Source organism: Pyrus communis, chromosome 1, assembly GCF_963583255.1.
Source record: "Pyrus communis chromosome 1, drPyrComm1.1, whole genome shotgun sequence".
NCBI classification, from domain to species: Eukaryota; Viridiplantae; Streptophyta; class Magnoliopsida; order Rosales; family Rosaceae; genus Pyrus; species Pyrus communis.
Window position 1 is genome coordinate 16,764,686 of NC_084803.1, and position 27,404 is coordinate 16,792,089.

At 34.7% G+C, this 27,404-nt stretch overlaps 1 protein-coding gene across 1 annotated transcript; it reads right to left on the minus strand.

Annotated features, from left to right (window-relative positions):
• Window positions 1-225: 225 nt before the first annotated feature.
• On the minus strand, window positions 226-1,661 carry LOC137728877 (uncharacterized). Its single transcript, XM_068467674.1, has one exon. It carries the CDS (start codon window positions 1,222-1,224, stop codon window positions 469-471), a length of 756 nt encoding a protein of 251 aa, XP_068323775.1. The 5' UTR covers window positions 1,225-1,661; the 3' UTR covers window positions 226-468.
• Window positions 1,662-27,404: the final 25,743 nt, after the last annotated feature.

A 27,404-nucleotide genomic window follows, 5' to 3' on the forward strand; every position in this document is an offset into this window, starting at 1 on the left:
CCTTCACCGAATCTAACTTCAACAACAATGCATAGTCACATGCATATATCACTCTTTCTATGGACGTTGGAATTCGATTCGATTCCTCGGCAAATATTCCACCATTTGATTAAATAGACCCAAAAAATACCAAACATAATGCATTTAGCATATATTCCTTTAATTTCATGCTGTTTCCACAAGCAAGAAGCACATGGTTCATATTTTCAATAATATTCCCGCGCTTACGATCAAAATAAAATTCCATGCACAGTCGGATCCATCTCAACCCAATCCAATCTGACGGCTCAGATAAAAATAAAACACAAAAAGAGATTAATTGTAGTAAATTATTTTTATAATTTCCCACAAATTTCTCAACCAGAAAATACTGTACATAACAGTAGGTACCCTTGGCTTACATCCACTCAAATTTAATTTCTTCATTTGCTTTTAACTTTTTTTAGGATTTTTTTTTATTTTTTATTATTAGCTCTGGTTCTGAAGAACAATGGCCACAGATTCCTGGCGACGAAAATTCAGCTGCTTCTCGATGAAAGCTTCAATGGATCGCTGAAACTCCTCGTTGCTCAAATCGTCCTCCTCCTCCGTATCTTCCCCCGCACGTTCCTCGCCGGGCCTCGCGATTTTCCGGCCAATATCCGTCTCCGATCTGCGCAGCTTCTCCGGTTTTCGCTCCCTCCCGAACTTCTCCGATTTCGTCCTCCGAATCTTCTTCGTAATCTCCGAGTCTGAGTCCGAGTTCGACTCGGTTTCCTGTTTAGGATCCGCCGAGTTCACCTCCGAAACGGTTTGCTTGTCCTGGTACACAACCTCCTCTGCCCCGCGCGAGCCGACGACGTCGTCTTCTAAACGAGACTTGGTACTACTGTCCGTTCCGACGGCGCTGCTTTCGACTAACTCCCCGTAGAGTTCGGCCTCCACGGCGTTGTTATTACTATCGGCCGAGCTGAAGTGGCGGGACTTGAGGACTAAAGAGGCGATGATGGCGTGGCAGAGGAGGAAGACGAAGAGGGGGCTCGAAACGACGCCGGAGAGGAGGAGGAAGTAGTTGAGGGAGAGGGTGAGGGCGAAGGGGAGGCGAGCGAATGTCCAGGAGAGGAAGAGGACGCCGGCGCCAATTTCCGCGGAGCGAAGGAGCTTTGCGGCAGTGCGGAGGCGGTTGTACCTCCGCATGGCGCTGGCTTTCTCTGCCTTCACGATGTCGAAATCCCACGACTCCATTTTCGGGGAGACACAAACAGGGGAAACTTGGTTGGAGTTGGAAATTGATTACAGAACGTGTGACTAATTGTGAGATGGTTTAATGTGGCATTGGAGGTGATTTTCCGCGGAAGTCTTGATTTCTCGGGAAAATGTTTGGAGTTGGAAGTGAAATTGTATGGACTGGACGTTACGTGAGAGGAACAGAGGGAGAGATGGTTTGTGAGTTCGTGGGGTTTGGAAGCTATGAATGAAGTGAGAAGCCGACCATGCTTTTGCGTTTTATAGAGACTTGCACTCTGCAAGAAATCCTTTTGCTTTAGGTAATGGTTTATTTTCTTTTTATTTATCTAATTTTTCATTACAATAAAGATCACTAGTGAAAGGAAGCTTAGTTTAAACATACAAAAACATGAAATACAAAAGAAAAAAGTCCTCCAACCGTACTTTATGATCTCCTTTTTCGGCTTCACAATACAAATAATAGGAGGAGAGAGGAATAGGCTATAGTGACTAGCAACTTAATATTGATTCATAATATATTTTCCAAGCACACTTTGAGTTTTAAATTTTGTGAAGAGAGAGAAGAAATATAAATTGAAGGAATTTTAACAATTTAATACAAGAAGCATGATGAAAGAATATAGGGCTCCTTTGTAGACAAGTAATTTTTTAATGTACTTGGAATATCGTTACAACGAAACGTGATATGTTATTACTATTTTATTCAAATTATAACACTTGTATTTATATTTTTATTTATTTATTAATATACTATTTAAGCAAGAAATATATCAATCATGTCATCCACTTATATTATAACACATGAAATTAGAATAACTGTTTGCAGTACACAAAACTGTTTTCTTATAAATATATTAAGATGTGAATAGTCCATTTTAATATGTGTTAGAATGCAAGGATCCAATTTAAACTAGTTAGCAATGCCTGAATTAGCTCAAAATCTTTAAGCATTAATACAAGACTTTCATCTCTAATGGGCGATAATACTCCCAAGTTAGCAATGTGTGAATAGATGGCTTTGATATTGTGTTATGTTTACCTTTTCAATATTCTTGTTAAGTTCACCCTTTCAATTTTCTTTTTAACCATGTTTGGTTAACGTGTTTGAAATTTGTGATAGGTAGGAATAGGATGACAAGATGTGAAGTTTTTCACGTGAGGTGCTCTGCAGTTGCCTGTTGAAATAAGAAAGGATCAGTGATCAGTAGAGTACAGTGGTACCGCTTCTGCGCGCATCATGTGTTCTGGTTGTTTTGGTTTCATGTCGAAACGAACACTTTCCTCATGTGGTGTGTACCAATTCAACACACACAACCACCACCCCCCCCCCCCCCCCCCCCGGGCGCCCGCGCGCGCCGCGTACAACAATGCTCTCCTTCCCTTCCTTCCCTGTGCCTTCCATGATTTGCTTGGTCTATGTCGTTTTTTTCACTCTTTTTTTATTTTACTTCCTTCAAGTCTGCTATCTCCAAATTTGTGTCTCCTTTGTAATTTTTTGACATGCATCACTTGACTTAAATTTTTGTTGACAATATTAACTTTTTATAAGATCGATTAAAATAAAATCAAAATTAAAAATTGAAGAGAATAACAGCAACATCAACCTAAGCCCATATGTTGGCTGCAACTCCTTTCCTCACCACCAACAAAGCTTATTTTCTTCTTTCTTTATTCCCGTTGAGAATGAGTCTCACAAGGATCAGAGGAGAGAACTTACATGAGCTTATAAGAGGTTGGACTATTCCCCTTATTGCCAATTGGTTTTAGGTGGAACCTCAATTTTCTTCAATTTCCCCTCACTAGTGAAGCCGCATTTATCCATCTGATGTTCGAACTGTTTCTTCACCTCGTTTCAAATCTCGATCTATTGATCAGGTTTCTTCCTCATCCCAAATTCCAAAATTCACCAAAAATTGTTTTATGGTGGGCTGGATCGATCACGATTTAGTGCGCGTGTTCAAAGAGAGACAAAGAGGAAGAAGAGTTATGAGAGAGAGAGAGAGAGAGAGAGAGAGAGAGAGAGAGAGAGAGAGAGAGAGAGAGAAGAAGATTTTCCGACCATAATGAGCTGTGTGTCGCCAACGGAATGGTGTGGTTGGGGTGGGTGGTTGTCGGCATAGTTCTGTTGGTGGTAGAGTTCGGATGGCAGTTAGATGCTTGTTTTCCCTTAACAATTAGTTTTTTTGTTTTATTTTAGAAAACATTACTCTAACCCTTAGAGTAAAATTCAAATTTTATGTTCTAAACTTACCCCAACTTGCTTTAACCTTTAAGACAAATATGAGTTTTAACCCAAAACTCATTTCTGAGACAAATATAGGTCAAGATTTCTTTTGGGTTAGTGGGATTACCCACCATATAGTGTACTTTTTTTAGTTTTATATTTAAAAATTCATTGAATACAAACTAAGATCTAATATGATCAAATCCAATGATTAAAAAAAAAAAAATCTAATGATTCAAATTTAAATCCAACAGCTAAAAGAAATTAAAAAAAAATAATACGTTTATTTGTTTCATATTCTTTCGTAGGGTTCCACGAGTTTCATAGTGTCGGTTTAGTAATTTTTCAGTATTTATCGGAATCTAAATATTTTTAGGTTAAAATGTTCATAAAATTAAATTATGATAGGCTGCATAATTTTTGTTGTAAAAATAGTTACTTTAAGAAAAAAATTATCCTAAATTCATTCTTTTATAATCTTAGGCTAAAAATTTAAACCAGAGGGTTGGAAGAGAAAAACTATTTTTGTGTTAAAACCTAAATGTTTTAGGTTAAAAATTTCAGGTTTTATCCCAAGAGTTAGAGATTGTCTTAAATAGAGTTAAATTTAGGGACATATGTCAATAAACTAGAAGGGATACAAAATGGAGACAAATTTGGGGATAGCATATCCGCTGTCTCCAGTTTCCTATTTCCAAATTTTAAGAATACTTAAGAATTGGTCAATAATAGAATATAAGATTAGGGTTATGTGTTGATCAATGTGATTCTCCAGATATCCGTGTAACAGGGACTCTACTTTGGAGGCAAGAATTTTGCAACTACAAGGCTGCAGGATCGGGCCCTATACCCCAAGCAATGAGTCAACCAAAGTGGACTGCACCTCCAACGGGGAGGCTCAAGATGAACATTGATGGCTCTTGGAATATAGAAAAGAAGTTGGCTGGTTTTGGCATCATTATTCGTGGGGACACTGGTTGTTTTGTAGCAGCAAGAAGTGGGTGTTGTGTGGATGTTTTCTCTCCACTTCAAACGGAAGCAATGGCAGTTAGAGAAGGCTTGAGATGGGCGGGGAATAGGGGGTTTTCAAAACATAACTTGTGATAGTGATTCGCTTTAGATTGTGGAAGCGTCTAAGGTGTCGTCTATTAAGTTATCCTCAGTTGGACAAATTATGGAAGATATTAAAGCGTTACTGCCATCAATCACTGAGGCTATTTTTATCCATACCCACTGCCAAGCCAACTCTATTGCCCATAGGCTAGCACGTTTTGGCCTCTCTATGAGCCAGGAGTGTGAATGGGATGTTTCCCCTACTTTATTCATTTCTGATTTACTCTTGGAAGAATGTGTGTTGCCTTGATTTGGCTTATTGTATCCCAAACTATGTCATGACGTTCCTCAATCAATAATCTATTATCGTTTAATTTCAAAAAAAAAAAAAAAAAAAAAAAAAAAAACTCTTCCCCTTATGTTGAAACCCTAGCTAGATCTCGATGACACATTAGGGTTATCGATTTGTATTACTATAATTTAAGAGAAGTCTGTTTCGTCAACTATTTTTTGTGCAAAATCGTGCCTTTGTTTGCTTTGCATTAATAAAAAGAAGTTAATGTCAAAATATTTGAACAGTAATCAATGGTTATTTTTTTAACAAACGAATTATCTACACTAAGAGGGTGGAGGAGTGGACTGAGCATCATATGGTCTAACAATAATGTGGTTCAAATTCGTCTTTGGTGAGAATCGAACCTAATACTTCTCACTTACAAGTGAAGAGTTCATTAAAAAAAAAAACATAAACAAATGAATTCTCTCATGTTTATCTCCTTTTGCTTTCTTTTCTTTTATTATACATGAGAAATGCTAAGAAGACTCTTTCAAAAGTGGGACTCTATGGATTCTCTGCCATCTCAGATTTTTTGTACAATGTTTTATAATGTTAGCACAATAATCAACATTAAACTATTAGGTGGTAGAGAATTCATGTAATTTTTTATTTTAAAAGAGTCTCCATAACATTTCTGCCTTAAAAAATAATTGTCCCTCAACAGCACATGCATAGTATATGTAAAAATAAAATTATTATGATTTATGATTTGGAAATTGAGACTGACTATACTGAGTACTGCCTAAATGTCAATGTAGATTATGGGAGATAACAAAAATAAATGTGTTTTGAACAAAGAATGCATTCAAATTTGAAAACTAGTATATATCTTCAAAGAGAATGAGCTCTGATGCAAATTACTTAATCGGTATATTACTTCCTTTCATTTCCCTATAAGATCCTTTATAATTCCATAGAATCGATATGGATAACCAAGGTAGGCTATATGTACTTAAGTCAAACATGAAAATCAATAAGAAAATTAGTTGAAATGATTATTTTCAAATCTCAATTGCTGAAATAATTATATATCTTCATCGTGAATATTGGATCACCATATCTTTAATATTAATTATTATGTTATTAGTATTTAATTGATATAGTCGGTATTTGAACAATTGAGATTTGATTTCATCATTTTACTCAATTTTTTAAATTAAAGTGCATTCTTAATAAATGATATGCCTACTAATTGGGTTGATGATCGTCAATCCACGGTTGCATACAATCACTTCAAAGAGGACTATATACCAAAACCCGAATATATAATATATGTAGGGATAGGAGACAAACCCTTTATATGCACAAACCACGGTACATTTACATCAGTGAATCACGTACGTACACAGTGCATGGCACAATGAGTGCATGAAAATGTTATAACTTGAAACTTGACAGATTTTTTATTGTAGAATATAGGATGGTACATTACTTATTATTATATAAGTAGTGAAATATTTGTATTAAAAAATTAACAATTTAAAAAATAAAATTTTCATTCATTTATATAATGACACGTGATGTAACATCAAGTTACAAGCACAATGTAAAATTTCTCTTGAAATTTATAGTACGGCCAATTAATTTTTAACTTGCGTTTGTCAGAAATACATGTATAAGGATCGTTAACAATCAAACCCTAACCCTAGTTTAGAAATCTTAACATTGAATGATGATAACTGCTGCATTTATTACGTCATTATGCATGCAGCGATTATAACAAGTAATAAGGATTTACTTACTTGTAGAAGAAGACATTGACACCAAGTTTGATCACTTTTCTTGTGACTACCCGTCCCTATTTTCTATATAATTTTCTCCCTGAGTGTGTAAAATGACGATTATACCCTGGTTGCCTAAGTGACATGGATATACATATGCAGTTTTACGTTATTTTTATCACTAACCTTATTCACCAATTATTTTAGTTCCTATTTTTCCTAGCCCATTCAGATTATATCTCTCTTCTCTCTGCAATCAGGTACTCTCTCTCTCTCTCTCTCTCTCTCTCTCTCACTTTCTTCTTCCTTCTCGCACCAAGACACCACCGCAACACAACCATCACCAAATCATTACAGATCGAACCTGCAAATACCACCATCGTACTCATCTCGACCTCACAAACCCAGTCATACCATTTGATCGACGAACGGACGAGTTTTAACTCGCTAACTCAAAAGCTCCAACTCGATCGAGTTGGTATCGTCGTGATCCCAACGAGATTTCAAGGTTTTAGGACGTGAAGAAGCCTCTACGTAACTCCCTAAGGACCCTAGAGTAAGTTTGGAGTGAAGTTGACGTCGGAACAAGTGAGTTCGAGGAGTTTTAGTTTTGGCCAAAACTTTCGAGGGATTTTCAGGCTGTTTTTCATTTGATTTTGGACTTTTAAGAGAATTCAGCAAAATTTCCCAAAAATCGACGAACCAAAAACCGTCTATTCTGACGGAATATTCCTAACGTCCATTAGGGTTTCCGTTGCGCATGCTGTGCACGTGGCCGCGCGTATGACCGTGGGTTGGATGGTGCGTAAGGGCGCGTCCGGCCTCCGGCCAGCAAGTGGTTTTTACATGTGGGTCCGTGACTTCGAGTAGACCATTTTTGTATATTCAAACCTTCCGTTTGAGCAAACTATGAGAAGTTATTCCTAGATTCTTGTGTATGTGCTATTTAATTAACTAAAAATAGTTGTTTCGCATATAGGGGAGACCTACCCTGAGGACAAAAGCAGTCAAGCGAGGCTAGGGGGTGACGATCCTTCGACATATCAGTGAATGGATATATATACGGTTTCTAGAAATGTTTTAAATTGATTATGCATAGCATGCCATGATTTAAATGTGTTATATTTAAATATTGCATTATGATGAGAATTGTGACTATGTTAAATGATCCTACAGAGGCGCATGTAAGTTCAGGTGAGTTATTATGTGGTTGAAATGGTTGCATTATATGAGCATGCATATATTCATTTAGTGCTCATCATTGCTACACCCCGGTGATTGTGTTCCCGCCTTGGGCCAGGGCACAGCCTTCACGTGTATGTTCACCTCCCGCATCACACACTCGACATGGATCCAAATAGGTGCTAGCCTGTCGTAAAGGCTGCAATAGGCAATTCTGACTCGTAGGTGACCCGCGATTTATCACTAGCCATCACATGATCGTAGCACTAGAGCATACATATTTACACCCAGTCTGTCGTACAAGTCACTAGGTGACTTCGACTCGTGTGTTAGCATAAACTGATGAGCAATAGGTCCAGTCGTATAGGTCACATTAGGTGACTCCGACTGGCGTGCTAATTTAGATTGATTTTACACCTGGCTTACATTTACTACTGCTGAGATATTGTGGCATGGTGTGCTTCTATTTGCACAGCTCTTGTACATTCATTTTCATATTATGTAGTATTATTTTTTGGAAACTATACGGGTTTTACAGTGAGGGTTATTACTTTCATAAAAAAAAAAAAAGTGTTTTCTAAAGCTTTGTTTTTGCCCACTCACCCTTTTGTTTTTTGCCCATCCAAGTCTTAGATAGCTATCCTCTGTCCTCTTTTATGGCACATAAGGGTTAATCGGCGGTTCTGACACTCCATCAAATAATGTAGGGATATTTCCTCTCTTGTTGTGTATTTAGTACTTAATTAGTTCGTTTGCACCTTTATGTTACCTATGCTCTGGACAGTTGTACATCAGGTTTGATCACTTCCGCATGTTTACTTATTTCTAGTTTAAATAAGTTTTAATTTGGTTTTAATTTGTTCATATTTTTAATTACTTCTTTTGCACTCTTGGCTATGTCACTCTTGCGTGATGGCCAACACACCTCAACTCCGGTCGGGGTGTGTTATGTCTTCTCTTCTCTTGGTTACTAAAACTGATTTGAGAACACTCAATGAGACTGTTTCTTCATGATGGATCACACACACCCGAGAAAAAAGAGCAAAGTGTTATTTATATTGCAACTCATCCTCTCATCAAGGATGCAGTTACAAGCAGTTTCCTTCGGTTAACTATCACCAAATTCAAATAATTGTAACTTGAAGTTTCCCTCCCTTGTGGCTCCAATCCCGTATGAGTCACACATATAAGTCCTAAATGAAATACAACCATTTTGTTCTATATAATTGCACTAAACATGAACTGATGAAGCTCACTACATTTTAGGGTTTCTTACATCTCCCATGTGAGCAAAATATGTTCATCATTCTGAATTGCAAATATACATACAAATGTGATCACTGATTGCATTTTCTCAATGACCTTAACAACTATATACTGAAAATTTATCAGTTGAGTTTTAAAGCTATTCGACATTGAATACAATGTCAGAACTTTAAAACCACAAACTGATTAAACTCCAATATATCTATGTTGTATTCAAAAGAACAAAATTCTTGGGACATAATTGCATGCAAGTTAAAGACTCCCACATTTCTTTGGTCACAAGGTACTGCAGATACCTTTAACACTTAAATAATTGTTAAGCATTTTGAAGACATTAACCTTCAGCATTACAACATATGTATTAACTTTATTACATTACTGATGGCTTAAACCACATTTAAAGAACATCAAATGTTGACTACAAACCCATTTTCTGTATATGTTTGTTGAAGGCTGTAACATTCAAGGCCTTTGTCATTGGATTTGCAACCATCATGTGTGCTGATATGTTGAATATCAATCACACCCTCTCTAGCCTTATCTTGAACTTTCAAATACTTGATATCCATAAGTCTTCATGCCTCTGATCTCTTGTTGTTTTTAGCAAAAATATTGCAACTGTATTATCACAGTAGAGCTTGAGTGGTCTTTCAATGCTTCTCATAATCTTGATCATAGATTAAGTTCTTCATCCAGTTACACTGTTTCATTGCCTCAAAACAACCAATATATTCAGACTCCATAGTGGACACTACTCTTGTAGTTTGTTTCTTATTCCTACATGAGATTGATGTGATACAAAATAGCACACAAACTTAAACCCTTTTTATGTAGTTGTAGTATGAATAAGTAGGAATCGTTATAGGCCAGGGATTAGAAGGGATGCTAATCTACACACTTTTAAACTCTAAAACACTAAACTAGACTCAAAAACAGAAAACTAGACTCTAATGACTCAAAACAAACTAGAATGATTCAAAACAACACAAAACAAGCAAATTGACTCAAAACAGAAACTAAGGGTGACTTTGGACGAATTCTGACTTAACTTGACTCAAAACACTAAAAGAAACAGATTTAAACAGGTCCTCACTAAATAAACACGAAATATTAAAGGGGAATTGGTTTTTGACGAATTTAAAACTTGAACGAACAAATTACAGAAACAAAATAAAGGGTACGAATTTGGAGTGGATTGATGAGTGATAAGCTAGCTAGAGGGTCCTTCTCCACACATGACACATATGCATACAAATCAATTTCCAGTTATTAGTCCTATAAACCACGAATGACAATGCCCCAAGCTAATCGTGAATTGCACAAATTAACCATTAGATTTTCCTCAATTCATTGAATTAGACTCAACGACGCAATCAAATTATTCTTATTAAGTTCCCTATATGAACTGCACAATAGAGATACATATCAAAGATCATTAAGTTCTATGAAAATCATAAGCATTGACATGACATTCATAACTATGAAAAGCATGATACTCCTGCCATAAATTTGCTTAACACGATTGTGACTAGCGACCTCCACTACTTGCAAATATAAGTTCATAACTATTAAGTGAAAATCCCTTATATTTTAGCATCAAATTCATGCATGCAAACTAAGTATGCACCCTTATCAACATACAAAAACAAGTTATCAATCAAGCAGTTAAAGAAATTGCATTCACGATTTATAAAACAATAACTGGACTTAATCAATTCATATCACATAAACGTTCATGGCTTTGAATTCTCCTCTAGCTAAAACGAGTTTAGCTCCTCATGTTCGCATTTAAACAAATATAATTAAAATCAAACATTGAAAACAGAAGATTAAATACACCTAGAAACGCTCCAACAATCCAAAAGTCTTGAATGGTAGGTATGACTCCAAGCTATCCTCTCTTTCCTTGCAAAATTGCGGCACAAAGGTGTTTGTCTCTAAAATTAGGCTATTGTGTGTGGTGGATGGGTGGTGTCTCTTTTTGGTGTGGAAAAATGCATAAATTTATACGGAGAATGGCACGGCCCTAATTAATTTTGGAGAAGGATTTGCAATCCAAATCCACAAGGAAAAAGGCTAACTAAATGCAGAATCCAAGAGGGAAAAGGAAAGAAAGATGCTGCTAGATCTTAGAGGAAAGGGGAATGGAGTGCACAGCAAGGAATGGGTGTTCTAGAAGGAATAGGTGCGGTACCCTTGTAGGCATAGGATTGAGCCTTCTAGAATCATATATTTAGGTGTCCTAATATAATTAGGGATCCCCCTGGCAGCTGGAACTTAGGTAGTGTAGGACTATGATTGGGCTAAGACAAAATAAGGTAGTTTGGCTCATGTTCCTTCTTTCTTGCTAAGCTCCAAATCTTCTTTGTCTTGAATTAATTCTTCCATCTCTGTAGCATATTCTTAGCCTTTCTTGAACTTCAAATTCATCCATCCACCTTGCTCCATGCATGTGCTATCCATTCCAATACCAAAACTGCTCTAAAATGCTCCAAATTGCCTTTTCTTGCCACTTTTGCCAATTGAACCTACAAACACATGCAAATAACTTAAAACACTCCAATAAATATGAACTAACTGAGTAAATGCAAGGAAATATGCTAACAAATTTGCATAAATATGCTCCTCTCAGAGATAGCACCACCACACATTAGAAAAATATAGCCATTGGTAGACATTATGTCATCAATACATCCACCTAAGTCTGCATCAGTATAACATACCAGTTCTAGATCTTCAACATAATGATAACACAACACATACAACTGAGTTCTTTTCAAGTATCTCAACACCGTTTTGCCAGCATTCCAGTGAGCCAACCCTGGATTTGATTGAAATTCTCCTAACACACTTCACACAAAAGCCAAATCAGGCCTGGTACAAACTTGTGCATACATCACACTGCGAATTAAAGAAGCATAAGGCTTATCCTTCATTGTTTGCACTTCATAGTCAATGATAGGACATTGAGATTGTGACTACTTATCACATTTTCCAAGTGGTAAATCTCCACCACTGCAATTCTCCATAGTAAACCTTTTGAGAACCTTATCAATGTAGGCTCTCTGTGATAAGCCTAACCATCTTTTAGACCGATTTCTAGCAATTTCAATGCCTAAAACATAGTGTGCTTCCCCCAAATCTTTCATGTCAAAGCTACTGGAAAGCATGTTTTTGGTTTCTCTAAGTAAATGAACATTAGAACTCACAAGTAAAATGTCATCCACATAGAGGACCATATATAAAGACAAGTGATCAAACTTGGTGTCAATGTCTTCTTCTACAAGTAAGTAATCGCTGCATGCATAATGACATAATAAATGTAGCAGTTATCATTCAATGTTAAGATTTCTGAACGAGGGATTTTTAACGATCCTTATACATATATTTCCAACATGTGGTATCAAAGCCACACAATTTAAACCTCGTTTAAATCATACATGTTTCAAGTATTCCGCTGTGCATGCTAATGTGATTAAGTCCAACACATCGATAAGTCAGATAACTGGTACATGAACCTTGCATGCATGTATTTCTTCATTCTGTGTAAATTTGGATCTGCTATTATTTCTTCAGTTTACATATATGTTTATAGTGTTGTTGAAAAACAATATTCATTTCACCTACCTATACTATGTCTGGTTTGCAATTGAGTACGATTATGATAATGACAAATTCCATGCAATATGTGATAAGCTCATATTTAGATATATTTTATATCAAATTCACTTGTCTTTTCTTAGTTAGTTCCTTATATTTTTGAGTTATTTACTTTGTTTTTTTGTTTTGTAGGATTTGTCAAGCAAAGAAAAGAAAAATAGCACAAGTGAGATTTTAAGTAACAAATTCGTCAAAACTGCCTGTGCAGATCAGCTGACTTTGGAAGAAGTTGCGAACATGTAAGAATGAATTAAAGAATGAGCCTTATATGCTTGGAAAGGTACGGATGTCTATTTTCTGGAACATTTTGCAGATTGTTAATATCATTTTTCTAGAAGAAGTTATGACCATTTTAACACTAAAAGGTTCCCGAGAGGCTGAGCAGTTTGTAACTGACAATAAAGCAATAAACCCAATAAACCCAATAAATCTAGCAGCCAAAATTGATGCAATCAAGAACAAACCAGCTGACACTTATTCAAATATCAGAGGAAATGGAATTAAAGGTGAGGATTAAGAGGGAGTAATTGGCATAAAGGCTACCCAGGGAGTTACAATTGTTTTACCATTTCCTCTCACTTATTGTCATCACTAAATGGCTATTAGTGGGTGAGTTAAGGAGAAGAAAATGATGCAGCAAGAATTGGTTTAAAAGTAGCGTTGGGGAAGGAAGGAAAGAGGAAGCCTCAGTTTGTTTCTTTCAGTTCCATTTTCTCAAACTCATGTCTATCTTTTGTTTTAACTTAAGGATTGTGTAACTAAATTTTTAGTAGTTAGGGGCTGTTTGAAGCCCCGAATATGATTGCAAGTTTGTTATGATATTTTGTTTGAATTACTTTTATGAATGGATGAAAATTGATTCACTACTTGTCTCATTGATGAATTATTTATGTGTTTTCTACGGATGCATACTTAGTAAGCATATCTAGGATTCTAATGCTATGAATATGTATGTGTCTGCCCTTGTCGAACGACGACCTACAAATGTTCTAGAGTAGTACTTGTTAATTGCGATTTACATGTGAACCAATTTCTAGGATAAGTAAGACAACGCCAGTACTTACGATGCCTTGTGATGACTCAAACTCTTTTCGTTCTTAATGATTTCTACTTGTTAAATCTATGAAAACGCCACTCTAGATTGCATGCTAGGGACTAAATTAAGTTGAAAATGCCATTCTTTTAACAACTACATAAAAAAGAGTAATAGGTTGAGTTCTAACATTGAGCCAACTTGAGCATCTTCATCCGGAAATAAAAGGAATTTGAATGAAACATAACATGTTTGTATGATTATTTGGTGGTGAATAGCAATTCCCCTAACTCTTTTTTCTTAATTTGTGAACTACTTAAAATCTGTTTCTGTTATGTTTGTGTGAATGTACCTCTGTGTGTCTAGTGTTTACATATAAAATTTCATAGACTTTAGATAAGTGTAAGTCGGTCTAATAATTATTTTTCAGTGGCTGGCCAGTAGGGACAGCAGCCCAGTTTTTGTGACATTTTAAGTAGTTAGATAAAACAATCTTCTGCGGGAAAAACCCTTATTTTCATATGCTACAATTGACAAATCTTAGTGTTAATAAGGAAAATCAATAGGACATTTGTGTGCTACTTTGTGGTGTGATTTTAATCCTATCAATATGTATCTACAAACATATCAGACTAATGAATTATGAGATTAATTAAGTATAACACCAAAGTGTAGGGCTAAATAATCATCTCAGAATAATGTAGTAGCATGGATCATGGTGATATGCAAATATTAACAGGTTAACCACTTCCAAAGAAGTAAGTTTACTGGGTTCTTTTGTATAATTAGTGTATAAGGAATCATGAAAAACATGTTATTTGTGAACTCATACTCACCCAAAGGTGACATTTACATCTAGTATTGGAATTTTTTCATGATTTGGTTATGCAACAAATTTGGAACTCATAGTTATGTATGGTTAGTTTCTTGCCCAAAGGTGTAACTAAAACCATAATTGAAGTGTGACAAGAAGTTAAGAATTCATTCTTGGTCATATATATTTATGAGATTTTTCCAAATTCCTTTTGCTTTAAATCAGGTTTCAATATGATGAGCCTGGTAAATATTGAGAAATTGAATGGCAACAATTTCAAAACATGGAAGCAACAACTTGAGATGAATCTTGGCATGTTAGAGTTTAGTATTGCATTCAAAGTTCCTCAACCTGCAGCCTTGACATATGTAAGTACTGCACAAGAAAGGGAACATTTTGCAAAATGGGAAAAGGCAAACTAGATGTATTTGTTCATAATGCAGAATGTGATGGAAGAACATGTGAGAGAAGGGATTCCTAATTGTGACTTGACTAAGAACTATTTGGACAAAATAGAGGAGAAGTTCAAAAGATCAAACAAGGTTGAAACTAGTGTTTATCTGTCAACACTGATAAACACCAAACATGATGGATCAGGAAGTGTTTGTGAACACTTGCTGAAATTGGTTAACATTGCCAACAAATTAAATGCCTTGGACATCGGTATCACTGATTAGTTCCTTATTCACATGGCTCTTAACTCATTGTCCAATGATTATGAGTAACTAAAAGTGAGTTACAACACTCAAAAGGGGATTTTGAGCATTAATGAGTTGATAGCCATTTGCAGTCAAGAAGAGTTTATTAAAGAAGATGAGGTCTGAGAACAGTGAGTTTGCTAACTTTGTGCATGCCGGAAAAGGAAAGGGGAAGGTCATTGGTGTCAACACGAATGAGAATTTCAAGGGAAAGAAGCCACTTCATTCAAGAAGTTCGTATCAACTGCTAGAACAACTTCTGGTTCTAAGAAGCATTACAAGTCCACTGTGTTACCTATGAAGTCAAATACACTTTCCATTGCTTCTAGACCTAAATACAATCACAATAATGTTAAAAATGTCATTTTTGTCATTCTGAGGATCACTTGAGGAAAGATTGTCCAAGCTTTAAAGCTTAGTTGATCAAGAAAGGTAAAACAACAATAAATGTTTATGTGATAGTAAAGTCAAAAATGATTTTTATTCTTCAGCATTCTTGGTGGTTTAACATAGGTTATTCTATACATATAACAAACTCTTTGCAGGGATTTCAAAGCCAAGAGAGAACAAGTAAGGAGATCTACAATGTTTATGTTGAAAATGGGAATAAAGTTGCAGTTGAATCTGTTGGTTCTGTCAAATTGAGATTGTCAACTAGCTATGTTTTAACTTTAAATAATGTACTTTATGTTCCTTCTATGAGATGGAACTTGTTTTCTGCTATACAATTCGTAAAAGATGGTTTTTCATTTGTAAGGGATATTAATCAAATTAAGTTTTATTTTCAAAATCAGTTTGACATTCTACTTGGTTATGTGTTTCCAAATAGTGATATTTGGCAAGTTGAATGTTCTTATCACCAAGAATGTCTCAGTATTGAGCATTCTGCTTCAAAATGTATGTCCCTAAATGACAGGTCATACATGCTTTGGCATCAAAGACTTGGACATATTTCAAGAGAAAGGATGATGAGATTAATCAAGAATGGAATATTGCCAAAGTTGGATGTTTATGATACTGTGGAATGTATTAACTATTTTAAAGGCAAAACTAAGACCTCAACAAACAAGTGTGCAGCAACAAGAAGCAATGGTCTCTTAGAGATCATACTTATAGATGTCTATGGACCATTTCCAACCAACCATTTGTGGAAATTCATACTTTGTTCTCTTCATTGATGACTTTTCACGATACACTTATATATTTGATTTCTGAAATGCCCTAAGTTTTAACTTGTTTTAAGAATTTCAAATTAGAGGTTGAAAAACTATTGGAAAAATCAATTAAGATTGTGAGGTCCAATCGTGGAGGTAAATATTATGGAAGGTACATAGAAAAAGGACAACAAAAGGGTCTATTCGCCATATTTCTGGAACAAGAAAGAATTGCAACACAGTATACAACTCCTGGGACACCATCACAGAATGGTGTTGCTAAAAGAAGAAATAAAACGCTGAAGGAAATGGTTAGAAGCATGCTTTCTCATTGTCAAATATGGACAGGTAGGAAAGCCTAACCTAGCTCATTTTCATACTTGGGGATGTAGATGTGAAGCTAGGCTTTAGAATCCAACTAAATGAAAATTGGACATGATAACCACTAATTGTTATTTTGTAGGGTACGCAGAAAGGTCCAAAGGTTACAGATTTTACTATCCTAATGCATTAAATAGGATAGTAAAGAGTAATAATGCCAAATTCATTGAAGATTGCAGTGATATGCACTCTTATTCCAAAACTTCATGTGTTTGAAGAGAAATGTGAAGAACCTTAGATCACTGAGAGTGAGTGTACTCCAAATACCACTGTGAGTGTTTTGATACCTGTGTCAATGGTGAGTTCAGAAACATGGAATCTTGCACATGTGCTTTCTCCACCAAGTAATTCAATACAAGATGTTATGACATATCCATTGCAACATGATTTCCATGATACTACACTACAACAATCTCTTTCTGTTTCAATTCCCAATTCTTCTCAGCACATACCTGCATTTACATCAACTTTAGCACCTGTCCTCAAACCCTACCAATTCAAACAAGAAAGTTTAGTAGGCCTAAGAGGTTTGCTATTCCAAGTGATTATTTGTGCTACTTGCAGGAAGTTGAATTTGACATTGGTGATCATGATGATCCAACCACATATCAGCAGCAATGGAGAGCTCCAAATCCTTACAATGGCAAGTTGCCATGGAAGATTAATTGGATTCAATGCAAATGAACAATGTTTGGACATTGGTTATGCCTGCAATAATTGTCAAACCCATTGGATGTAAATGGGTGTATAAAACTAAAAGAGACTCACAGGGAAGGATTGAGAGATATAAAGCAAGATTGGTAGCCAAGGGTTTTACATAGAATAAGGGTTCGGATCATAATGAAACATTATCTCCAATTTCAACCAAAGATATTCATTTCGAGTGATCATGGCACTCACTGCTCACTTTGACCTTGAACTACACCAGATGGATGTTAAGATAGCTTTTTTGAATGGTGGTCTCGATAAAGAGATATATATGAAGCAACCAACTGGATTCATTGAAAGGGGGAAGGAAGACATGATTTGCAAACTTAACAAATCAATATATGACACAAATAGGCCTCTAGACAATTGTATAAGAAGTTTGATCAAGTTATGGCAGACTTTGGCTTCATAGAGAACAAGATTAACAACTGCATTTATTTCAAAATGGTAAAGTCCACCTTATCTTTATGGTTCTCTACGTGGATGACATTTTACTTGCCCGTTCTAATGTTCATTTGCTTAGAGAAACCAAAAACATGATTTCCAGTAGTTTTGACATGAAAGATTTGGGGGAAGCACACTACGTTTTAGGGTTTCTTATGGTGTTATATACCAATGCTAGATAGATCCATTCCATCTACTTAAACTATATTTTATACATCATACGATATTACGGCTGATTGTTAAGTTCCTTTATTAAATTATTACTTAAAAAATTCTAGGTTTTTTTTTATCCAAAATTATCTATGAGATTTGCATAACACATCACTTTGGTCCCTGAGATTGAAAATCAATAGAAATGGTCCCTGAGATTTTCCACCATCCATTATTTTGGTTCTTCCGTTAAAAACTCCGTTATGTGTCCTGGAGCTCTTGGCTGGAAGTTTGGGCAATTTTCAAAGCTTCGTAACTTTGTCGTTTCTTAACCAAATTTGACCCATAATATATCAAAATGAAGATAAGGAAGTGTAGAACAAGATTATACCTATTTAGAAGCTCAATGGTTGCTAGAGATGGCCAGTAAATAGCCTGAAAGGTGACTGGTCCGTAGGGAAAACTGGAAAACTTGCCGGAAACTGGGTAAATTGTAAACGTTCATAACTTCTTCAATACTCAATGAAATTGAGTGATTCAAAAACAAAAATCATACTTCTCAACGAGAAAAAGATAATGGTACCTTTATTGAAGGCTAACACGTCATTTTTGGCCATAAAATGGCTCGAAAGTGGCTAACTCGATGACCAAGACAGCCATTTTCGAGCTATTTTACGGCCAAAACATGGCGATTTAGCCTTTTATAAAATACTATTCTCTTGATCTCGTCGAGAAGTATGATTTTTATTTTTAAATCACTCAATTTCATTGAGTGTTGAAGAAGTTATGAATGTTTAAAGTTTACCCAGTTTCCAGCGAGTTTTCCAGTTTTCCCGTGGAACAGTCACCTTTCAGGCTATTTTCCGGCCATCTCCGACAACCATTGATCTTCCAAATGGATATAATCTTGTTCTATGCTTTCCTATCTTTATTTTGATATACTATGAATCGAATTTGATTAAGAAACGATTGAGTTACGAAGCTTTGAAAATTGCCCAAACTTCCGGCCAAGAGCTCCGGGACACTTAACGGATTTTTTAATGGAATGATCAAAATAATAGATGGTAGACAATCTCAGGGACCATTTCTATTGATTTTCAATCTTAGAGACCAAAATGATGTGTTATGCAAATCTCAGAGACCATTTGGTTAAAAAGCCAAAATTCAATAATATTGTTAAGTTCCTTCTTTAAATTATTACATAAAAAATTTAAGGAGAAATTAGGTTTTCATCCTTCCTTTTGCTACTCCATTGATTAAAATCCTATTCATTTTCAATTTTTTATCAAGGTCCTTGGGTATTATAACATCATTAATTATTTCAATAATAAAATATTTTTTTATTTCTAAATATATTCATTTAATGTTAAAAATGTTACAATTGGTATATTTATATTTATGACTAAATTTTTTATCATATATTTTTAGCTTTTGTACCCATTTTTAATTTGTAATTCTTTTTTAATTTGTATCAATTTTCTTTTCAGTTTTAATTTGTATCCATATATTAATTTCTTTTTGTGCCCATATTTTTTAAAGTTTATTTGTATTTGTACCCATATATTTTTTTTATTTGTACTTTTTATTTTGCTAAATGTACCCATGCTAATTATATGTACCCATTCATGTAAAACTTTTTAATCTTAAAATGTACTCATTCTTAAATATACCAATTTGTTATATGTAAAATGTACCCTTTTTTTGGGAAGTGTTATTGGCACTCCAAAAATCTTATTCTACACTCCTCACAAATGTATTTTTCTTTCCTAATATAGAAAGTTTGGAGTGTACAATGAGATTTTTGGAGTGCTAATAACAATTCCTTTATATATATATATATATATATATATATATATATATATATATATATTCAATTTTTTTCTAATCCATTTTTAAACTTATATGGGTACATTCTTTTTTCCTTGATTTTAATATATTCAATTTTTTCTAATCCATTTTTAAACTTATATGGGTACATTCTTTTTTCTTTGATTTTAAAATGTATCAATGTCAAGTTTAATCGAAGAAATTTACTAACGTTATTAAACCTAATATCTTTTTCTTTTTTTTTGTGATTTTGAAGAATGTACCCATGTTTTGATACAATAATTTTTTTGGTTAATTTTGTTGAATGTACGCATGCTTATATATATACACACACAATTGTATATTTATATTTTAATATTTTTAATCCCACAAATTTTGGTTTTTTTATTTAAAATCTCATTTATATAAACAACTAAAATTTCTAATTTTTAATTTAAAAAATATAGTAACGTACATAGAAATAAATTATCACATTAATTTCAGGGACCTCGATCAAAAATTAAAAACCAACAAGGTTTCAATCAAATAATATTCATAGTTAAGGACCGCATCCAAAGTCTCCCAAAATTTAATAATCAACGATGACATCATTCAGTATTTTCTAAAGATATGATTTCCTTTATATTGTCCAATTAAACACTATAGAGAAAAATTTCATCTTCTTTCCTTCCTTTAATTGTTATTTTTCAGTTTTTAAAGAAGATTTGTCTGGAACTGACCTTCTGCAGAGTGCAGAGGATGCTTGACGGAGACGCAACCCTATTTATTTCGCAATACTAATTCAGAAAAGTAACCAATGAAATGAGACGGTACTGGTCGTTGGCCGAGGTGGTAGTCGACAACGTATGATGAATGTCCCAGATGAATAATATTGAACACTATTATTGACAACTCCTCACAAGTCACAAGAGGATTTGGCTGTCTCTACTGTCTAGTCTTCAGTTTTTGAAATGAAATATGCATGCAGATAGATTAATCTTGGTATATAAACAGCAGCAAATAAAAGAACTGGTTGTTTGGCTGGGTCGAGTTTCTTCTTCCTTGAATTAGGTTTCAGTTTGCAGGTGTATTCATCATGTAATATAACCAAATCACTTAGGTATTATTGTGACCTGTCACGCTTCAAAATTTCTTCTGATCGAAATTAGATAGGATCCATTCCAATGGGACCCACTTGGAGTAATTTGATCAATTATTGTAGGGTAGGGAAAAACCTAGAATGTAGATTTTCCGTGAATGAGTCCGTCTGGTGTTAGGTATTATCTGAGTTGATCAGTCCAGTTCAGTTGTAAAGGAGTCTTCTCTTTGATCCTTCGTACTTGTAGTTCCTTAAGTTCCGCAGATAGCAAAAGAAGCAACGAGTTTATAATTGACAGAGACTGAGTGATGGATGCGGATTCCATGGCCTCCACCGTCTCTTTCTCCCGATCCGACAACGTTTCCTTGTCTTTTTTTATCTGCTTCCTTACACGCGTGGCATTGTTTCACAGTCCACACAACCACTAACTCCTCCCCAACCACACCCCCCCCCCACACAACATTAAAGCAATTAATGCTCGATAACTTTGACACTTCTGAGTTTTGACTCATTCCTCCTAATTTTACAAGTCCCGAATCATATTATATAACAATTACTAAGTTAAAAAGGTTTAGATGTTATGTGTTGAGATTAGTCTCTTCTACAGATACATATAGTTGATGCATGTGAGATTTATATTTCGTCTGATGGTCAAAATCATCCACTCGCATCTGAGCGACAAATTTTTAGCAAAATCCATGACTTTGTGTGTAGTTGAATGAATTCATGACACCAGATTGGCACATACAAATACACAATAATTTCTCATTAAACTCTTAAAAGTTTATTAATCGAGTATTCTTTCTTTCTTTCTTTTTTCTTTCTTAATTTATATATATGATATAGATTTTAATAACATTTCCTTGGAGATGATCAAAGAATCTGCAGTATTATTCATCACCCACTTGGCAAACACGTTCAATTATATATATTCACCTCCACCACCTCCATTTCAAATGAGATATATATGATGCATCAAATTATATGGGCTCCATTTTTATTTGTTCCATAAATTCTGCAGTTAATTTGGCTTTATTTATTCTTGGTATTATCATTTGGATTTGAGGCTAAGATATCTCTTGTCCTTGTTGGCATAATATTTCAATTGTCAAAGGCATGAGCGGTGAGCCAGCTGATCATTATCTTATATTATCCACAAAGCTTTAGCCATTAGCTAGGGTTTTGATTAAACAAAAACAGATAAAGGAGCTTTAGTGGTGGAAATTTGCTTCTTCGGAATCTGCATGCAGTAAGTGAAAGTTCCATTGTTCGCAGAGTTTTCAACATAATTTTGACTTTGATTTTTGAAAGTGATTTAATTGATTCAAGGTTGAAGCTTTTTGTCGAACATAATGGAACTTTCTTGGCTGTAAAGACCAGAAGAATATATGTAAAGGCTGCTGCAGATAACACTTTACCTTTGAGTTAAACACTCTTATATGTTATATATTCGTTTTAGTTTGGTTTTAGTGGTGTGGATTATGTGGTATTAGTAAGCTCCACACAGACATGACATTTGCTTCTTCCATTTTTCTTAATTAAAGATGAGCATTAATAATACTACAGAACGACTAGAGCATGCAGCATATGCACAATCTTCTTCTCATTTCTTTTTTTAGTTTTTGCAAAAAGATTTGGGAAGTGTCTTGTTCATGTATTTAATATCAAATGGCTTGTTTACAAACTACCTCTTAGTCAAGCTGTATTTCTCTATCTACCATTATAGAAGACACTCAATGCCCTATATGAAGAAAATTAATATTCCATTATAAAGCGTATTAATAAGATGAGTACTATGATCCAACTTCTTATCAAGACATGCAAAGATTTTAATTTTATTTTAATTTTGAAATGTATAAGGATATGCAAGGTTGGTAAACATTCAATGCGGGGCATTTCCTCACAGGTCTTGCTTAATTAGAGTAAAATTTCAAGCCTAACACGTAGACATCACAGATAGAGTGATGTTGAATATGTGTAATTATTGGGTTTCACACGTGTGCCAACATACTATGATAGAATGAAGAAAGTGGAAGTTTTACTATAAAACTGAGAATATGTGAAAATATAGCCCAACTCCTTATAATGCAAGATTTGACAAACTTACAATGTGAGATGTTTCTTCACATCCTCACACTTTGAACTATGCCGAAATGTTTTTAATATCATTGCTCATCGACAGAGGTGACCCAGAGGCAAGACGATCACAAGGCATGCACCTTGGACCTCAATTTAAATTAATCCTCATATTTTCTCCATATGCTTGTTATATATCTTAAAATTTTAATCATTCATCATATTCTTGATTAGAAAGAGTGAAAAATCTCTTATTCTCATAACTCTAATATGATATGAAAAATTCATGATAAGGTACTAAATTAGTACGATCTCATTTCATTTTCGTCTTAGGCCTTAATTTGCATTGGGACTTCTCTGCTCACCACTTCATTTTTTACGAGATTCTAAATTCGAATCTCCCATCACTTGTTGGTGGATAGGGTGTTGAGTTTATACCCATGCGTCTCGGGATCGAAACTCGCATTCCCCTTAAACGATCAAACATATTCCCTTTCTTAGCCAGAATAGAAAGTGACTAAACTACCTCTTGAGGGAAGCCCTCAAGTAGCGGCCTAATGCATCCTATAGTTATTTCTACTTCTAGAGCTGGTGCAGACCCTTAGCATGACACATTTTAGCTCTGAGGCTTCGACAAAACTTTAAATGACTTATTTTGATCACTATAATCAACAATGGTGGAGCTAGGAAATTTTCACCATGTGGGGTAACTTAAAGATTTAAATCTTTATAAACAAAGAAACTTAATACTATATTTTTCGGAGTATGCTCTAGCTTAAGAAAATTTCACAAGGTGAGCCGAGAATTTTTCGTTATTAAACAAATACGTGTTAAAATTCAAACAAATCTAAAGTTGTACATGTACAATAAGCGATGAGAAAAAGGATGTAACAAAAAGTGATGGTTTGTAAACTGTATTATATAATTTTATATGGTTAAACCAAGAGAATTAAGATTAGTAACTAAATATAATAGGTCATATTCGAAAATCAATAAAAATTACACATAAAATATAATTTTTTTATGAAAAGCTACCTAGGCTATAGCCCAAGGTAGCCCTTAACATGGCTACACCATTGATAATTAGGGAACTAAAGTGACCAGAGCGGCTTTTCTGTTTAATTTCTTTACTTTAGAAATAGATAATTCGTATTCTAAAATATATTCTCTCACCAACATCTATGCTATGCCCCAAAAAAAATAAGAAGAAAGGAAAAAAGGGTCGTCAACCTAAAATAGTTTGCTCTCATGTGTGGTTGGACAAGAAACAAGGGTTTCTTATTCTTCAAGTCCTTGAAGGACCCTTCTCCTGCACACTATCAAAACCATAGTTGGATTTGGATTTTAATCACCTGTTCAAGGGCCTCATTGCTGTTAAAGCAAGTCTACCCCTAAAAATGCGCTAGCACCCAGCCCATTTAATTAACTCAAATGAATAGCAATTGACCCCAACGAACAGTAATTGACCAAATGCATCTCCACCCCTAAAAAATGCGCTAGCATAAAGTCTAGTCAATTCGTATTAAAATATTATTTATCTTTTTATAAAAAAAATTAGTTTTAATTTCAGATAAGATTTTTAACCAATCTTGTCACGCCACGTGCCATTATCTGAAAGTACTATTTTGTGGATAGATTTCCGATAAGATTTTCAACCAATCCTGACGCGTCACATGTCACTATCTGTTTACAATCTTGTAGCCAAGATTACGATAAGATTTTCAACCAATCTTGTCACGGCATGTGTCATATCCGAAAGTAAAATTTGTGGATAGATTTTCGATAAGATTTTCAACTAATCCCAACGCGCCATGTGTCACTATCTGTTTACAATCCTTTAGCCAAGATTTCGATAAGATTTTCAACAATCACATAAGGTGGAAGATGATGGTTAGGTATTTATAGAAAAAATAATTATTATTTTTATTTTTATTTTTTCTATATTTTAAAACAATTTTTCATACTTTTTTATTAATTTTTATTAAGTTAATTAATCTAGACTGTTGGATTTGAAAAAGATTGAAATCTAACAGCCAAGATTTGGACACATGGCCAACGGTAATAATTATGACTGTTTGCTTTTCTTTTTTCTTTTTTTAGCCGAAAATCGTGGATCGTTGATCTAGGAATCGGACGGCCCAGAACGCGCCATGTCATGATAGGAGCATATTTATGCGACTTTGTTAACCTATTTCCTTCCATTTACTCAGTTAGTTTCTATTTATTAGAGTGTTTTAAGCCATTTTCGTGTGTTTGCAGGTCCAAATGGCAAAGTTGGCCAAAATGAGCAATTTAGAGCAGTTTTGGACTTGGATTGGATAGCATGTGAATGGAGAATAATGGATGGACGTTTTCGGTGTTTAAATAATGGTAAAATTGTGCTACAAATCTGGAATAATTATATTAAGGTTTGGAAAACAAGGAATCAGCTGAAAACAATGAGATCTTATCCAACCTTGTCTTATCTTATTATCTTATATTATCCCATATTATCCAAACATTATCCTATTTAATCCAACATTATCTAAACTCATCTCTAGCTACAATAGGAGTCCTTATCCTATTCTAAATCTTTCCCATCTGAATTTAGGAGTCCTTATCATGTTTTACAATGCATATCTGATTCTATAAGTCTTGAAATCATGCAAATAACCTAATCCTTCTTCTCTTAGAATTGTGCCATGCCCTATCCTTGTCCTCCAAGGATTGGTGCCGTGAACCCTAGCCTATATATACATATATTATGCTGCACAAAAAGAGAGGGAGAGCTTTAGAGAGAAAATCAGAAAAATAACTTTGTGCCGCAATTTTCAGGGGAGATAGAGAGGGAGAGCTTTAGAGAGAAAATCAGAAAAAATAACTTTGTGCCGCAGCTTTGCAACGGAGGAATGAGAAGAAGAGCTTTGTGCCGAGACCTGCTATCCAAGACCATTGGAGTGATGGAGCGTTTCTAGGTTTTTTCTATCCTTAGGTTTAGTTCAATGTTTAAATTAGATTGGTTTTGTTTAATTGCAAACATGTGGAACTAATTTCGTTTTAGTTAGAGGTGAATTCAAAGCCATGAACATATATGTAATATGAATTGATTTCCTCCAGTTATTGTTTCGTAAAACATGAATGCGATTTACTTATCTATTTGATTGATAACTTATTCTTGTATGTTAATTAAGGATGCATACTTAGTTTGCATGCATGAATCTGATACTAAAATATAAGGGAATTTCACCTAATAGTTATGAACTTATATTCACAAGTAGTGGAAGTCACTAGTCATGATTGTGTTAGTAAATCCATGGCAGAAGTATTATGCAGTTCATAGTTACGAGTGCCTTGTCAATGCTTATAATTTTCATAGAACTTAATGATCTTTGATATGTATCTCTATTATGCAGTTCATATAGGGAACTTGATAAGAATAATTTGATTGCGTCGCTAAGTCCAATTCAATGAAATTAGGAAAATCTGATGGTTAATTTGTGCAGTTCACGGTTAACTTGGGATATTGTCATTTATGGTTTATAGGAATAATAACTAGAAATCGATTTATATGTGTCATATGTGGAGAAGGACCCTCTAGCTAGCCTTTAACCTTTTAATTCACCTCAATTTCGTGTAACCTTTAATTAGTTCTGCAACTTATTAGTTTTAAGTCAATTTTTGTCCAAACAAACCCCCCTTTCATGTTTTGAGTCAATTTAGTTAGATTTTCGTCCAAATAACCCCTTAGTGCTTGTTTTGAGTTATTTGAGTCAGTTTAGTTTGTTTTGAGTCATTTTAAGTTTAGTTTTCTGTTTTTTAGTCTAGTTTAGTGATTTAGAGTTTAATTTGTGTAGATTAGCAGCCTTTCTAATCCCCGACCTAGAACGATCCCTACTTTTACATACTACAACTATCAAGAAGAAGGTTTTAATTTGTGTGTTAGTTTATATCACATCGTGTCACTAGCCATTAGATTTGAATTTCAAGTTTTTTTTTACCGTTGGAAATCCATCAGCCGAATAAACGCCACATGGCTTCTCCCCGCTCCTCTTTATTGCGTCTTTTTTCTATCGGGAACACGCGCCCACTCATGCGTGTTTCCCACGCGCCCGACACAAAAAAAAATTATTAGGCCTCGCTAACGCCAGCTTGACGTCACATAAACCGATACATTGCACTACTACGAAATCATTTATTAGTATCGTTATGATAACCAACAAGAAACGTATATTATTGTCGGATATTAAGCAAAATCTGACAGAAAAATGGATGCAGTGGTGGATATAATAAGCAACAGAATTGCCAGCGTCAGGAAATGAATTTTCCGATAGAAAATACTCTAAAACCAACAGAAATTGTGTCAGATATAACTGACAAAGAAGCTCTATTGGA

Excerpts from the sequence above, each read along its gene's own strand:
- LOC137728877 (XM_068467674.1), bottom strand. The coding sequence starts at position 1,224 with ATGGAGTCGTGGGATTTCGACATCGTGAAGGCAGAGAAAGCCAGCGCC.